Raw genomic sequence first — 16,391 nt, 5'->3', positions numbered from 1 at the left:
GCTGACTGTTTGTCACGTGCACCACTCCCTACGACGTCATTGGACCCTGACCATGACTTGCCATTTGTCGGCGTTATTGACGCCATAAAGATGGCTGAGCACCAGTGCGCTGACCCTGAGCTGCTGCCGCTGATCGAGCACCTTCAAGGAGTTCAAGGTGTTTTACCACGCTCACTCGTGCGCGGCTTATCATCGTACTACTTGCACAACAACATTCTTTACAGGAAAAACTGCGGAAGCGGTCCCAATACATACCTCCTTGTCACGCCGTCGGCACTGCACCAAGACATTTTGCAAGCGTGCCATGATGAGCCATGCATGGGACACCTGGGATTCGCAAAAACATTAGCAAGGATACGACAAAAGTATTACTGGCCCCGGCTTTATTCTTCTTTCAAACGGTATGTGAAGACCTGCCGCGATTGTCAGCGCCGCAAGAAACCACCAGTTAAACCGGCTGGCTTTCTCCACCCTGTGGACCCTCCTCAAGCACCGTTCCAACAAATAGGAATGGATCTACTTGGGCCATTCCCAGTGACCTCTTCGCGCAACAAATGGATAGTCGTCGCTACCGACTACTTAACCCGGTATGCCGAAACCGAAGCTATTCCGTAAGCAACCTTGTATGAAATGGCCAAGTTCTTTGTACGCCACATCATCCTACGACATGGTGCACCGTCTGTTGTCATCACCGACCGCGGTACAGCATTTACAGCCGAACTTATGCAGGACGTTCTCCAGCTGACGCATTGCTCTCACCGCAAGAGCACTGCGTATCACCCTTAAACCAATGGATTAACGGAACGTCTGAACAGAACGCTGGCTGATATGCTCTCCATGTATATCGACGTAGAGCACAAGACGTGGGACGAGATTTTACCCTATGTGACCTTCGCGTATAACACTGCTCTACAGGAGACTACACAGTATACGCCATTCGAGCTTGTATACGGGCGCCACGTCACGTCCACACTTGACGCCATGCTGCCTCTGGCTGATAATAGCCCGACCAGCGAACATGTAGAAGAGTTCGTACAAAGAGCTGAAGAAGCCCGCCAGCTTGCTCGGCATCGTATCCGGAGCCAACAGCATGCCGACACCCTTCGGTACAATCAGGGTCAACGCGACATCCATTACAATACCGGCACCTTCGTATGGGTCTGGACGCCTATCCGTCGCCGTGGACTCTCGGAAAAGTTGCTCCGCCGGTATTTTGGTCCCTACAAGGTTACACGCCGCCTTAGTGACGTGACCTACGAAGTCGTCCCCTGCAGTTCTGACCCCGGTTCGCCCCGTCGTCGTCCTCGCGCTGAAGTTGTTCATGTAGTGCGCATGAAACACTACTATGCGTGCACATGAACACCGAGATACACCTGAGGAGCTCCCTTTCTTGTCGTCGCTGAAAGAACTTTTTCACGCGACCGAGACGGTTGCTTTTCGCATGGGGGGAAATTGACACAATGATGTGGGGCTCCCGCGGTAGTGACGTGACCTACAAAGTCGTCCCCTGCAGTTCTGACCCCGGTTCGCCCCGTCGTCGTCCTCGCGCTTAAGTTGTTCATGTAGTGCGCATGAAACACTACTATGCGCGCACGTGAACACCGAGATACACCTGAGGAGCTCCCTTTCTTGTCGTCGCAGAAAGAACTTTTTCACGCAACCAAGACGGTTGCTTTTCGCATGGGGGGCAATTGACACAATGATGTGGGGCTCCCGCACCGCGGGACGGTGCACGCAACGGCCGGCGCCATGGAAGACGACAAAGCGGGTAAGCTGCACCCTCTTCTTCTGGCCCGCCATTAAAGAGAAGTGCCTATTTTGTAAGACTCGTCTTCAATCTACGTTACTATATCGAGCAAATATGTTCGCCCCCCATGTGGAACATCAAAGCCTAATCGTTTGCGTGTACAGTCATGTGAACGGTGGCACGTTAGAACGATCGAGTTCATCCATCCCAGTGCCCCTCTCCCGCAGAGCGTGTCGACAGGTGTACAAGTCTGCGCACCCTGCCAACCCCAAGCCAAAGAAGAAGAGGCACCTGAGTAATCCCGCCGTTAGGTGGCATTAGCAACACAACACTCGCATCATCTCACACTATTCTGTCACTACACTGACCTCCAGCAATGCTCAGCTATGCAGAGAAGCCAGATTACAGGAGATGTGAGAGCCATGCGGAGAAAACAACATAAGGGGGCGCAAGAGAATCGAGCGTCCCCACACTACCTATGTGTCTTGACATCTAGCTTATTCCGTCTGTGTTCTCAGTGAAACATTTAATGTTTGTGTCTTGTGAAACAACAGTGAAAATTATGGTTCTTGATGGTTGAGCCGCCTTTGGCTGCATTGCTGAAATCTGGATTGGTAAGTGGCAATAAAAACTTAATAATTAATTTACACATATGACAAAGACATGGTTCTATTTATTTTTAGACTTTATACATGATTTTTCTTTATCAGGGAAAGCCTTTACATACCATGCTTTGGGTGCTTGTTAAAAAACCCCTGGTGGTCGAAATTAATGTGGAGCCTCTCTCTCCAACTATGACATCTCTCAGTCCGAGTTGCTTTGAGACATTGAACTCCAAAATTTAATTTATTTTTTAGATGTCAAACTCATGATTATTAAAAAAAAGAAATTTTACAACCATTCTGCAGTGTTGGTATTAAAAGTGCTTATCAGCACATTAATGTTCGCTTCCAGTTCATTTGGGTCTTTCAGTCCAGCTCATTGTGAATGCAAAATCTTGTGCATTTCGATGGGGGCAGAATGCGAGAACGTTAGTGTACCATACTTTGGGTGTATGTTAAAGAGCCCCAGATAGTCAAAATTAATCTGGAGCTCCTCACTAAGGCATTTCTTATAGCCCACTGTGTAGCTTCAGGAGATTAAACCAGCCACCACGGTTGCTAAGCGGCTATGGTGTTGCACTGCTAAGCATATGATCACGGTTTCGATGCGGACAAAATGCAAAAACGTCCATGTCCCATGCATTGGGGGCACGCTAAAGATCTCCTGGTGGTCAAAATTAATCCGGAACCCCCCACTACAGCGTGCCTCATAATCAAATCGTGATTTTGGGACGTAATACCCTAGAATCTAATCCAATCCAGGATGTTAAACCCCAAACTTAACATAACACTTAGTAATTGGCATCGATAAGCTACACAGAACTATGATAAAAACTATAGTAAAAGGCACTAGCACCACCACTGCAGAGGCTGAAATATTAGTGGGCTTTAAACAGTGTGTAAGAAGAGGTTGTACCTGGATTAGTATACAGTATAACTGGGAAGGCTTAGGAGTAAGGATCGACGCCAAATATCTCAGCAACCTTCCGTTTGCCAATGACATTGTTCTATTCAGCAACAATGCAGATGAGTTACAACAAATGATTGAGGACTTTAACAGAGAGAGTGTAAGAGTGGGGTTGAAGATTAATATGCAGAAGAACAAAGATAATGATGAATAGCTGGGCAAAGGAACAAGAGTTCAGGATCACCAGTCAGCCTCTGGAGTCTGTGAAGGAGTGCGTTTACCTAGGTCAATTAATCACAGGGAACCCTGATCATGAGAAAGAAATTCATAGAAGAATAAAAATGGGTTGAATCGCATACGGCAGACATTGTCAGCTCCTGACTGGAAGCTTACCATTATCATTGAAAAGGAAGGTGAACAATCAGTGCATTTTACCAGTGCTGACATATGGGGCAGAGACTTGGAGACTGACAAAGAACTTTGAGAACAAGTTAAGGACCGTGCAAAGAGCGATGGAACGAAGATTGCTAGGCATAACGTTAAGAGACAGAAAGAGAGCGGTTTGGATCAGAGAGCAAACGGGTATAAACAATATTATAATTGACATCAAGAGAAAGAAATGGAGCTGGGCAAGTCATGTAATGCGCCGTTTAGATAACTGTTGGACCATTAGGGTTACAGAATGGGTACCAAGAGAAGGGAAACGCAGTTGAGGACGGCAGAAGACTAGGTGGAGTGATGAAATTAGGAAATTCACAGGCGCTAGCTGTAATCGGTTGGCGCAGGACAGCGGAAATTGGAGATCGCAGGGACAGGCCTTCGTCCTGCAATGGACATAAAACAGGATGATGATGATGATGATGATGATGATGATGATGATGATGATAGGTACAAACAAACTGGCTGTGCCTTGGCTGAAAGCTTCATAGCAAATTTGATGGTGCAGTTGCCATTGTTCCACATATTTACATAATTTATCTCGCTTACTGTGCCTGAAGTTTTGATAAGAGTTGCATGTTTGTTATTCCAACCTGAGGAATCTACTTCAGCATGCATGTTTTTCTTGTATCCTATTTTCTTTACATTGTCTTGTTTATTTAAATTTGCCCTCTTCTTCTCTATTTCTTTGCCCTCTATCCTTTTTCCACAGCCATGGGACAGTTCAAGTGTCCACTGGAAAGTGAAACAGTTACGATGCTTGCACCCCTTTCTTTACTCCCCACTCCCTTTTCTTTCTTTCTATGTACAATAAATAACTACTACTACTACTACTACTACTACTACTACTACTACTACTACTACTACTACTACTACTACTACTACTACTGCTACTACTACTACTTAGCCTAACCAAATTTCTTGCCCTGATGTCTTTATGTATGTCAGTGACGATGGCAATGGTCATGGTTTTAAAAAAAAAAATTTCGTCTTGCTTAAGACAGTGTAGGAGAAGGTTTAATCCCAAAATTTATTGCAAAACAGGAATTGCAGCTGCAGCTTCACTGATTCCTTCCAGTTCTTTCCTTTGACCTGCTTTGTGTGTTCATATTAAAACGTGATTTCAAAAATGTAAAGCTTCCTAATTTATTTCAGAATTAGAGCAGTAATTGGCATAGATATGACTCTTTTGTCACTGACACATTCTATTCTTAACATTTCAGAGAGTATCTACAGCCAGTTCCAGCACCGCTTTCCACAACTTCAGCACTTAGAGCTTGCTGAGTTGGTCACTGCACCAGAGACTTTTACACCTGACAATCATTGTATATTAGGGGAAACCTCAGAGGTGAGAAAATAATGTTAAAATATATGTATAATTATTTAAAAAATGTTGTATTCTTTGATTTGCATAGGTATGCTTTCTTTGTCAGAATTTTTAAATTGCATTATAGAATCATGTATTTTTCGATGAATACTTCTAATATTCATACTTAAGAGAGAATGGTGTGAATGAACAGGGACGAGATAGAAAACACAGACGAGTGCAGACTAGCTACAATGGTTTATTTTGAAAAACACTCAAAATATATACTCTGGCCTAAACACGCGTAGCAGCTTAAAGGCTAGAGGTTAAATAATCAATTTCTAGTTCGTGCAGATCGACTCACTGATGGCTTCACCATGCACATGTCACCGGACTTATGAATAAACAAAGCTTCCACAATCTCCCTATTTATTCTATCTTAGTGTCTTGACAGCACCTTAGTATCTCCAGAGTCCTTCCATTTTTTTTTCTGGTCACGAAACTGCCGCCTCAGTTTCATATAGAACCAGCGCCCGCCGCTAGAGGCGCAACCGTGCATGAGAGGGCATGTGAACGCCGCTACCCCTGTCCTGCGGGAAGTGGTACATTGGCCATACAGGAAGGTGTTTGAATAACTGATTAATGGACCTCAGAGTTTCTTTGAAAGGGCAGCCACCATCTAATCTGTGCCTATATTGCAAAAAATGTAAGTGCAAACCGTTGCTAAGAGATACCAGAGTCCTTCCATGTTTTTCTCGTCACGAAACTCCGCCGTCACGCTATGGGAGAGGTTCATATGCTGCCCAAAGGTGCCGCGAGGCGGCGCCATTGTGCCACAGAGGGCATTATTCGCGTACCGAAACGCGTGCACAGTGCGAGGCGAGCTTAGTGATTGGGTGCGTTCTGTGCATGTGCTGCGCTATTTTTCGAGTGCTGGGCTGTTTAGTTGAAGTGGCGGGGTGGGACAACGATGCCGAACACGTGTTGCAAGTAACAGCTGAAGAAGTAGAATAGTGGTATCTCTAACAAGCCATTTAAAAAAAATTGCTGTATTTGTGATGTGGCTACTTATGCTCGTTTGAGAGTGGTTTTGCCATGTGTTATGAAATGCTTATGCTTTACACTTTCTTGTTTATAGAAACAATCAATTATGCATTCTGTATTGTCATTCATTTGCTGGTATTTGTTTCCTGCCCCCCAATGCATATCTCTCACATTTGATGTTATTTCTTTATGCTTATTATATCAGTGTCATACTTTTAACAAACTTCTTGCATTGTGAATGGTGGACCATTCGTGACCGGACGCCTCTGTGCTGTCTGTATTTCGCTCCGCTTATTTTACATGATAAAGAAATGATCGTGCTTGTTTGTTGTTTTTGCACCAACACGTTTTATTTCTTTTCTTAATCGAATTATAAAGTGTTTTTTTTCATTTTTTTACCATGATAAGAATATTAGGACCGGTGATTGCAGCATTTTAACATATTGTAAATAGTTGCGCATTAAGAACCAAAATACCTAGTCTCGTCGTTTCTGTGTCGAAACCACAAGCAGCGTGAATAAGTGCTAGGCTTACTGATGCTTCTAAACGACTGCTTGCTAAGGCAATTACTTAATTACAATATAGCTAGTTTCAACTGTGCAGGTCCTAACACTTCACGTTCGCCTTAATCTGTTGCTAAAAGCCGCGCCAAAAACATTTAGTAGCGAAGTTTGGCTTGCATTAATCCTACCTAAATCTCATTCGGAAATGGCATCGCTTTGCAGAGAAATCTTAAGCCCACGGAGCAGCTCAATTTCCTTTTCTTTGTCATTAAGTATTCTACGGTAGCAGCCTTTTGCAATAACAATTTCATTCTTTTGATCTCCTTATAAGATACTGCCCACAGTCAGAGTCCTTCTCTGCCTCAGTTTAACAGAAAGTGAACAGCTGTGCTCAGCGAACAATCTGGCGCTATGCGCAATGGAGAGTTGGCGCTTACTTACGGGTAAGCGGGGGTGCAACAGCCCATATGTTTGCATCTGGTGACAAGTGGGACCATTGGCGCTTTGTTGCGAATGCACGGTGTTTAATTTCAGGCAAATATTAAAAAGCGGAGCCCACCGAAGTGTTGAGGCAAATGGCGATGATTTAAAATTAAAATTAAATTATGGGGTGTTACGTGCCAAAACCACTTTCTGATTATGAGGCACGCCGTAGTGGAGGACTCCGGAAATTTTGACCACCTGGGGTTCTTTAACGTGCACCTAAATCTAAGCACACTGGTGTTTTCACATTTCGCCCCCATCGAAATGCGGCCGCCATGGCCGGGATTCGATCCCGCGACCTAGTGCACAGCAGCCCAACACCATAGCCACTGAGCAACCACGGCGGGTAGAACGGCGATGATGAAGAAATCTGGACTGAGACTGCCCGGCCGTGTACAGCAAACGCATTCCGACGGGGGCAAAATGCAGAACACCTGTTTATTTAAATTTAGGTGCATTTTAAAGGATCCCAGGTGATCAAAATCAATCCTGAGTCCCTCACTATGGCGTGTCGTATCGCGGTTCGTATCGTATCGCGGTTCTGGCTCTTAAAATACCATATATATATATATTTGTTATTTATTTATTTATTTTTTGTCTGAGACCGCCGCAAGCTCCATGTTATAAGCGGCTTTTTTTCCTTCCCGGGCGCTCATATCATGGCAGAAGACGCGCTCAGGCAGCAATTTAAGCATATTCAATGTTAAAAATAGTTACATGAAACTAAAGCGATGGTTAAGGAAGTTGAGAAAGCTAGAATACCAAGGCTGCCCCACACACAACCACAGCGGTAGCAGCGTTCACATGCCCTCTCATGCACGGTTGCGCCTCTAGCGGCGGGCGCTGGTTCTATATGAAACTGAGGCGGCAGTTTCGTGACCAGAAAAAAAAATGGAAGGACTGTGGAGATACTAAGGTGCTGTCAAGACACTAAGATAGAATAAATAGGGAGATTGCGGAAGCTTTGTTTATTCATAAGTCCGGTGACATGTGCATGGTGAGGCCATCAGTGAGTCTACACGAACTAGAAATTGATTATTTAACCTCTAGTCTTTAAGCTGCTACGCATGTTTATGTCAGAGTATATATTTTGTGTGTTTTTCAACATAAACCATTGTTGCTAGTCTGCACTCGTCTGTGTTTCCTATCTCATCCCTGTTCATTCACACCATTCCCCCTTAAGGATGGATTACCAACACGCCCAACAATTTGTACTTCTAATTATAATATTCAGCTTTCAAATGCTCATTCAGTTCCAGGCTGCATTTTGTAAAGGTTCTTAGGTGGTTTCGCTTTATCTCTTCCAGGAGAAGTAGGTCAAGATTGGCGAGTCATAAACTGCAGCAGTGGTGAAATAGTAGAATGTCTGGCTTGCATGTGGAAAGCACTGGGAATCCTGGTGCTGCTGAAAACGCACTGTTTTTTGTAATTGGTAGAGGTGTACCCGACCTGGTGCTCGGTTGTTTATATGGGTTCTAATCTCGAAAGGGGGTCCTATAGAGATTTGTGGGGGTCTTTGGGTGCCCCTTGTCCCCACCACAGCTTTGATGAAACAGTTGACCATCTGCTGCTGCTTTGGAAACAGGCGAGTGCTGCCTCCAGGTACTTACCAGTAAAATAGGTACAAGCATGCTTCCTGCCTGGTGCTCGGCTACTACGGGAGTTTCAGACACTTGGAAGGACACCCACTATGGGGAGTTGGTGGCATGGGGCCATCAGTCTCCTTTTTTGAAGTTGTTTGGTGTTTTTTTTTCTTGGTTCTTGCACAGAAAGCATAGTAGTCTGTATGGGCAATGCACCCCTGGAGAGTATGACACCTTGGCCAAGGGATTGCTTGTACTCATCTTATAAGCTGCTGGATGTTCAGTGGTGGTGATTGTACCGTGCACCTCCCACAGCCGAGCCGGGTGCCCTACGCACTAAGCCACTGGGCCATGCCAGGTCCGGCATTTAAGCAGGACGTGGCATCATCGGCTATTGTGACATCGTGACAAAGAGTGAAATTTGCTGACATCATGTGGCAGTAAGGCTAGGTATGATGATGCTGTTCATAAAAGAATAAGCAAGGCCACTATACGTTTATTTTAGCTGCGTTTGCATTGTGGCAAACGCAGCGGTCGCAGGAACTGGGTGAGCCAGTGTATCTTGACATCATTGCACATCTACATCCTGAGTACTAAAAATGAAACTGGTTCTTAGGAACAATTTGTATTGTAAATTATAGAGAGCACTCTGGAACTTACGACTATTTTTTCTAGGGTTTAATTTAATGCAAAAAGAAAAGACGTCAAGAATATCATATTCTGTGTATCTGTGTAAAGCTTAATTTCAGCAGCGCTTCTAGTTTGGCTTGTTGGTTGTTCATTGCTTAGGAACAGCGTAGGAATATGACGTAGAGAAAGTAAGGCACGAAGACAAAGCGTGTCTTTTTCATCCCTCACTTTGTTTTCATCATATTTCTATGCTGTTCTCCTGTAAATGAAGCTTAATTTATTTGAGATAACTAGCACATCATTGAGAACAATGTCACCTGTATTCCTTGTGCACACAGGTGGAACGCCTCTTTCTGGCTGTTGGCACTAATGGTGCACAGACACAGATGGCTGGTGGAATTGGCCGAGCATTAGCCCTTTGGCTGTGTGATGGCGCGCCTCGGGCATACCTATTGCCTTGCGACTGTCGTCGCTTCCTGGACCTGCACAACAATGTGAAGTTTCTACGTGAGCGTGTCACAGAGGCAGTTGGAAGAACATATCTGGTTCCTCACCCACTTCAGGTAACTTGCCAACACCTTTCACTAGGAGGGACTGCTGCACTGGCATATGCTTTGTTGCAAAAGTTTATTGAAGGAAGTGACTGAAAGAGCTAAAATAGGTGTTATTTCTTCTTTTATTTAACACAAGGGGAAAACTGAAATACAAGGGATGACTGAAAACTTCCTTGCCTAACCACAATGCATTTGTCTTAGCCAAATGTTAGTATTGCAACTCATTGTATATGTCCTTGCCAGGCCTCGTATCAAATTCCTTGCAAATAGCTGATTCTTTGTGTCAGATATTAAAGACTGAAATGGGGGAGGTGAACATTGTCTGAAAAGTGGATAAAATGAGCAAACATGGAGTTATTCGATAACTGCTGAAAAAGGGCACTAGTGGAAATGACATTCACAAGGACATGATGGAAACATTAGGGGAGGATTCCCCATCCTATTCCACTGTGAAAAGTAGGTGGCTGAGTTCAAGAGGGGAACCCCCCTCTCTCCAAGATTCCTCTTGCAGTGGAAGGCCAGCAATGGCCACTACAGAAGAAAACGGTGCAGCAATCCGGTTTTTCATAATGGTAGACAGGCATCTGACAGAATGTTTTATTGCAGAGAAAGTGGGGATGCCCCAGGAATGAGTTGGACACGTCCTTATAGTTCTACTGTACATGCACAATGTGTCAAGTTGGTGGCTCCTGAAAATCCTGACTGCTGAAAACAAACGCCTGAGACACGTCATGTCTACTGAAAAGTTGACCCTCATTGAGGCAGATCCTGTGACTTTTGTCAAATGTTTTGTGACCATGGACGAAGCATGGGTACACGACTAACAGCCAGAGTCCAACGTGCAATAAAAAATGTGGAAACACTCCTCCTCCATCACCCGCAAAAATTCAAGTCAGTCCCATGTAACATGCAAACACCTTTCACCTGGAGGGGCTGCTGCATCGGCATTTACTTTGTTGCAGACATTTATAGAAGAAATTGACTGAAAGAGCTAAAATAAATGCTACTTGTTCTGTTCTTTAACAAAAGGGGGAAACTGAAATACAAGGGGTGACTGAAAACTTCTCGGCCTACACCACTTTCAGCCAAAGTCCAAGGTGCAATAAAAAAGTGGAAACACCCCTCCTTCCTCACCCCCAATAAATTCAGGTTTGGATGTGAGGGGTGTCATCCTGACTGAGTACCTCAAAAAGCGTGAACCAGTGAACGGAGCATATTGTGCTGCAAAACTGAAGTGTTCGCGTGAGGCCATCAAGGTGAAACGACTTGGAATTTTGAAGAATTAAGCATGTTCTTTTCCACTAGGACAATGCACCAGCACAAAAGTCCACCATTGCAATGTCTGCCATTTAGTCCTGTGGCTTCAAACTGCTTCCACACCCTCCCCATTTGCCAGATTTGGCTCCCTCAGACTTTCATCTTCTCCCTAAGCTCAAGAAACACTTAGTTGGAACCCACTTTCCATCAAAAGATGAAGTCATGACTCTGACGGAGGACTTTTTTGACGTGCAGGATGAAGCATTCTACAAGGTAGGGATAATGGGCCCGAAGCACTGGGGAAAAAAAGTGTGTGGCACTGAAAAGGGACTATTGTTGAAAAATAGCCAGGAACAATTGAGCTCTTGACTACACTTCATTGATAGGCTGAGAACTTTTCGGTCACCCTGTGTGAAGTATCTTGTGTTGTTACAAAGTTAATTGGATGTAAAACTATTGTACTTTTGGAAATCTGTTGCAGTGCTAGAGTTGTATCATTATGCTACTTCGTGGTGTTTGTGCTGCCAAATATTCCAGCTACATAAGCGCTGTAGGACTTTTCCATTTGTTCTTCCAGTATGCTTGCTGTTTCTATAAAACCTAGTTAAATTTGACCTTGCCGTGCCATGTGTCGGGCAGTAACCACCCCCAAAAAAAAAATATACCCTATGGTAGAAGCAAAAGGATAGAAAGTTGGGCGAGTTGGTACGGTAATGGCACGGTGGAAGCAGTATTAACCAAAAATATTTTTCAGCAAAGCAGTGTGCTTATCTGTTGGGCAGGCTTGAAGAAGGGCTGTAAAATAAAGCATGAGTTTTTTGTTTTTGTTTCTCTATTTGGAATTTGACAATCACTAATTGCAGGATCTCAGCGAAACTAGGGTGCTTAGTCAGGCAGTGACAGGTGTATCATTTCTTCATCCAAGTGCTTTTCTTTTTTGTAACATTTTTACATTGTGCTTGTAAGTAAAGTTCCCTTCATTTACACATTCAAACTTTGCAAACTTCACAATGAGAGATGAGGCACAGGAAGGATACACAGACAAGCACAGTCCATGTGTCGTTCTTCCTGTGTCTTGTCTCTGGTTCGGCAGTTTTCGCTGTGACAACATACCAACTTGCCCAACTGGCCATCTTATAATAAAGACAAGGGCAACTGGTGATCACAGGGAGAGGTCTTCGCCATGTAGTGGACATAAATAGGCTGATGGTGATAATGGTGGTGGTGACAACTTTTTCTATATTTATTAAGACTGATGTTTGGCATGGGGAACTGTTTTTTGACATTGTTCAAGCTGTTTTATTACATATCATTTTCTTGTACCTAATTATGGACTTTGGAATGCTTTGCAGGCTGAATTTCGAACAGGACGTCGCCTTCGTTGTTCACCATTGCTGCCACTTCAGGAACAGCAGGGTGCTGTGCTTGGTGAAAGAATGGGTTTTGAACGAGCATTGTTTTTTGATCCTCAGCGCATTCTCGGTAGGCTTCTGATGTTTAAGCTAATTATTTTTCAGTGGAGACATTTTAGATACACTTTGCACTATTTCTGTCAAAGAACACCTCAACAAATTCATAATCTGTCCTTAGTTAACTTTTCTGAGTTTGCCAGCTCGTTTTCTTCTTGTGTTATGCTCATTTAAAGCGTGTGAATGTGTAGTGTTTCTTGCAAGCAGTGCTTGTGCTACAGGGAAAGAATACCAGATTCTCTTATGACTGTAAAATACCCCATTTCTGTAATGTGTTGTGCTGCACTACTGTCTCGCATTATTTAAATTAGCATAGCGTAAGATCGGTTGGTTTCCAGATGGATTTTTGTTGAACATGATCGTTGTGACTGCTGGAATCAATTTCATATTAAGTGATCTGGAAACGCAGAACTTATTGCTTTGTGGTCCTTTCAACAGATGACACCACTTGCAGCATATTGTTATGATATGCCCTGATCTATAGCATAAAGAAATATTGAATGAGCAGATAGCAAGAGAAAAAAATTAAGGGGTTTAAGGTAACGTATATGATGTAAAGCAGGGCAAGAATACTGAGATTACAATGCATTTGGATATGCTTAAAACAGGCAATTTAATTTGCATGTAAGATTGTAGCAATGGGGACTGTTGGACAATTTGGCGGACATTAATTTTGCTGTAGTACAAACTGGAAATAAGCATATAAGATAGAAGTGCACAGGACCAATAGGTTTTATACACGCAGTTCTTGCCTGCTACATGGGTAAAACATGTAATTCCACACAGTTTCACCCACAGTCAGGTGTCCATGCCATTTTACCCACTGCATGGACATGTCACAGTGCGTCATGCAATAATTCAAACTCAGACTGTGCAACCATGTGCTAGTGTATGGCCACCGAGTGAAGCAAAATAGTATACAGTAATCCCTCGTTATAACAAAATCGCTTTACTCAAAATATCACTTTATTTAAAATTTCTTCCGGTCCCAACCCAAAAACATGCATTTTAATCCACATTACTCGAAGCACATGAAGAGCTTGACCCACTTAGAGCGAAGTGGCGAGCGAAGACTTTTTTGCACATGCAGTGTCAAATTAATGCCACTGATGAATTATTCTCATGCAGCTACAGAACAGGCCACAAAAGTACCAAACCCACGACTGATGACCGCGTAATAACGGGTACAAGTGAATGCTGAGTGCTCCCAGCTGTTTACTGTGGAGTGAACGGAAGCTGTCAAATTCCATGGTGCGGTGCGCCCGAACCATGGAATCTCAGTCGCACTCGCATTGCTGGTGTCCCCCGTGATATAATCCACACGAAAATAAAGTTTTCCTGATGCTTTGCGATGCCAGAAAACCGTCGTTTCTTAGAAGCTGAAAAGTGGCCCAAAACCACGGGCAGGCTTGTGCTGTAGCATTCCATGGGTTTCGCTCAATGAGCAAATTTTACCATTCTAGAGAGTACCTCTGGTGCTCAAATGGGCTGAAAAGAACAAAAGAAGTGTCCCTCCGATTATAAGGGCCATGTTCGACGCAAGGAGCTGTGTTAACAAATCGGGAAGACGACTTTGGGGCAGCCTAAAAACTTGTTTGCCGCTCGCCATAATCGCTCTGCATCACAATAAAACACCGCCCCTAGCTTTGTTGCACTTTTGACGGTGAAAATCGACCGATAGCTTGCCGAAAACATGAAAAATCCTAGCGCCGCCAGCGGCGCTAGGTCAGGCTGTCAACATGGTGCGACGCAAGCTGGTGTTTCCCTGGCAATTTTCTCGAACCGATCATGCTCAATTCGCGCCATCAAGTTTAGACAAACGGTCTAAATATGTGGTAGGGTCATTGAATTTTGTTCCTAGACATTTGTCAATGGTGCAGACGCGACGGTGCGGGAATACTGACACTCGAACCATAGAATTAACACAGTGTCATTGACAATGGTGCGCTGAAAAACTCTCATTTTGTAAACTTCACGGCTGCATACTTCGGGAAAAAATTCCCCAGTGGTCATGCAAAGCCCCTAATGCAAAACCGTTCAGTTTTCACGATCATGCTGTGTACCCACAATGAGCGGCTAATCGTTTTTTGAGCACAACAAACACAACCTCAGACTCGAGCCACGGCATTTGCGGTGCTTTCCAGCGCGAGACTCTCGTAGTCTTCCATGACTTCCACACCCGCCCTATAAAAGCAGCCACTGCCTTCCCCTACTCATTGACTCTCCAGTCTGCAAGCCGTTTGGACGTTAGTCACTCCTCTCACTCTCCTTCATGTCAACTCCTCACCTCCTTGCTGCCAGTTTCAACGTTGCTGCTCCTCCAAAGCTGCCCTCCCGAGCACAATCTTCCATTAGCGGGTGCCCTTCTGCGGTTCCTGCTTCGTCTCCACAACTCCGATCACCTTTCTTCCACTACACGTGAAGCTGATCCCAAGCCTGCCATTGCAACCGTCACCATCACCAGCGCACACTGACGAAGAAAGCAAGATGCCCTGATGACGTTTATAAGCTTCTGCCTTCTGCATCGCCCGCCACGTTCAGTCACTTTGGCTCCGACGGCACATACGTTTGTATCCGTGCTGCAGGCCATGTGATTGTGTGTTATTCGAAGTGCTTCATTAGGCATGCCTCGCATGTGGTTTTGTGGTCTACAGTGATAAATGGCTCTATCAGCCTCCGGGCGAAAGTGTCCGACTTGGAGCAGAAAGTTCTGCTGATAGAAAAAGTCGAAAAAGACGGCTGGCAGAAACTGACATCTCGAAATAATTCGGCATACTGCCGTCTACTTTACCAACTGTATTGAAAAACAAGGAAGGTGTGCTGGATGGCTTTGAAAAGAGCTTCTCGGCAAGGAGAAAGAGGAATCATTACTCGAAGCACCCCGAAGTGGAAGGTGCACTTCTACAGTGACTGAAGAACGTTAGGAGTGCAACTCTCCCCGTACATGGATCTGCACTTACTGCAAAAGCCGAAGCTCTTGCTCTCCGAATGGGCCATAAAGATTTCAAGTGCTGCAATAGCTGGCTTGAGCGGTTCAAGAAACGACACTATGTGACCTTGAAGTTGATTGTTGGCGAAAGCGCAGTCGTGAACCATGACACAGATGTATGGCTCCAACATCGGCTCCAAGCTCTACTTGAAAAATATGAAGACAAAGACATCTACAACCTAGATGAGGCTGCATTTCTCTACAAAATGCTACTGAATCGCACGTTCACTATCGCTGGTGGATCCTCATCTGGAGGAAAACAGAGCAAGGAGCGTGTCATGGTGCTGTTTGGTGCCAATGCAACAGGTGAGGACAAGCTTCCTTTGTTGATACTGGGGAAAGCGGAGAAGCCACGGTGCTTCTGAAATGCAACTATTCCCAGGAAATGCATCTAAAGAAGTAACAAGAGAGCATGGATGACTGCTGCCATTTTTGAAGGCTATGTGCGCATTCTGGAGAGACGGTTCGACGCAAAGAATCGGCAAATGCTTTTCATAATTGACAATTGTCCGAGCCACAGGAAGATCATTAACCTCAAGGCGATCGCTGTGGAATTTTTGCCTGTAAACAGAACCACGGTACTGCAACCGATGGATTCGGGCATCATTGAGACCACCCGGAAGTTGTACCACAAGGCTCTTTTGTAGCGCATGCTCACAGCATATGATGCCAGCAAGAGGTACAACATTGATTTGCTTGGTGCGATCCGTTTACTGAACTTTTCATGGAAAAAACTCTGCTTTGCGCACGCCGGCTTTTCCTGCGCCGTTGTCAGCGACCCTGACCATGACCGGCCTGACGATGACCAGACTTGCAGCGATCTGTATGAGGCTGTTCATAAAATTGCTGACCAAGAGGTAGAAGGCGACTTCGAGACAA

General features: G+C 44.6%; 1 protein-coding gene across 4 annotated transcripts in view; it reads left to right on the top strand.

Annotated features, from left to right (window-relative positions):
- LOC126547085 (pyruvate dehydrogenase phosphatase regulatory subunit, mitochondrial-like) overlaps positions 1 to 16,391 on the top strand; it is a 95,764-nt gene that overhangs the window by 54,278 nt on the left and 25,095 nt on the right. For all 4 annotated transcript variants that reach the window (XM_055062758.2, XM_050194938.3, XM_055062757.2 and 1 more), the window contains 3 exons: positions 4,918 to 5,042; positions 9,582 to 9,806; positions 12,407 to 12,536. In XM_055062758.2, the coding sequence (XP_054918733.1) occupies positions 4,918 to 5,042; positions 9,582 to 9,806; positions 12,407 to 12,536 (480 nt within the window). The remainder of the gene's footprint in view (positions 1 to 4,917; positions 5,043 to 9,581; positions 9,807 to 12,406; positions 12,537 to 16,391) is intronic.

This window comes from Dermacentor andersoni, chromosome 1, assembly GCF_023375885.2.
Source record: "Dermacentor andersoni chromosome 1, qqDerAnde1_hic_scaffold, whole genome shotgun sequence".
Classification (NCBI taxonomy): domain Eukaryota; kingdom Metazoa; phylum Arthropoda; class Arachnida; order Ixodida; family Ixodidae; genus Dermacentor; species Dermacentor andersoni.
Note: the sequence above shows the minus strand (reverse complement) of the source record. Positions and strands in the feature narration are given on the sequence as shown.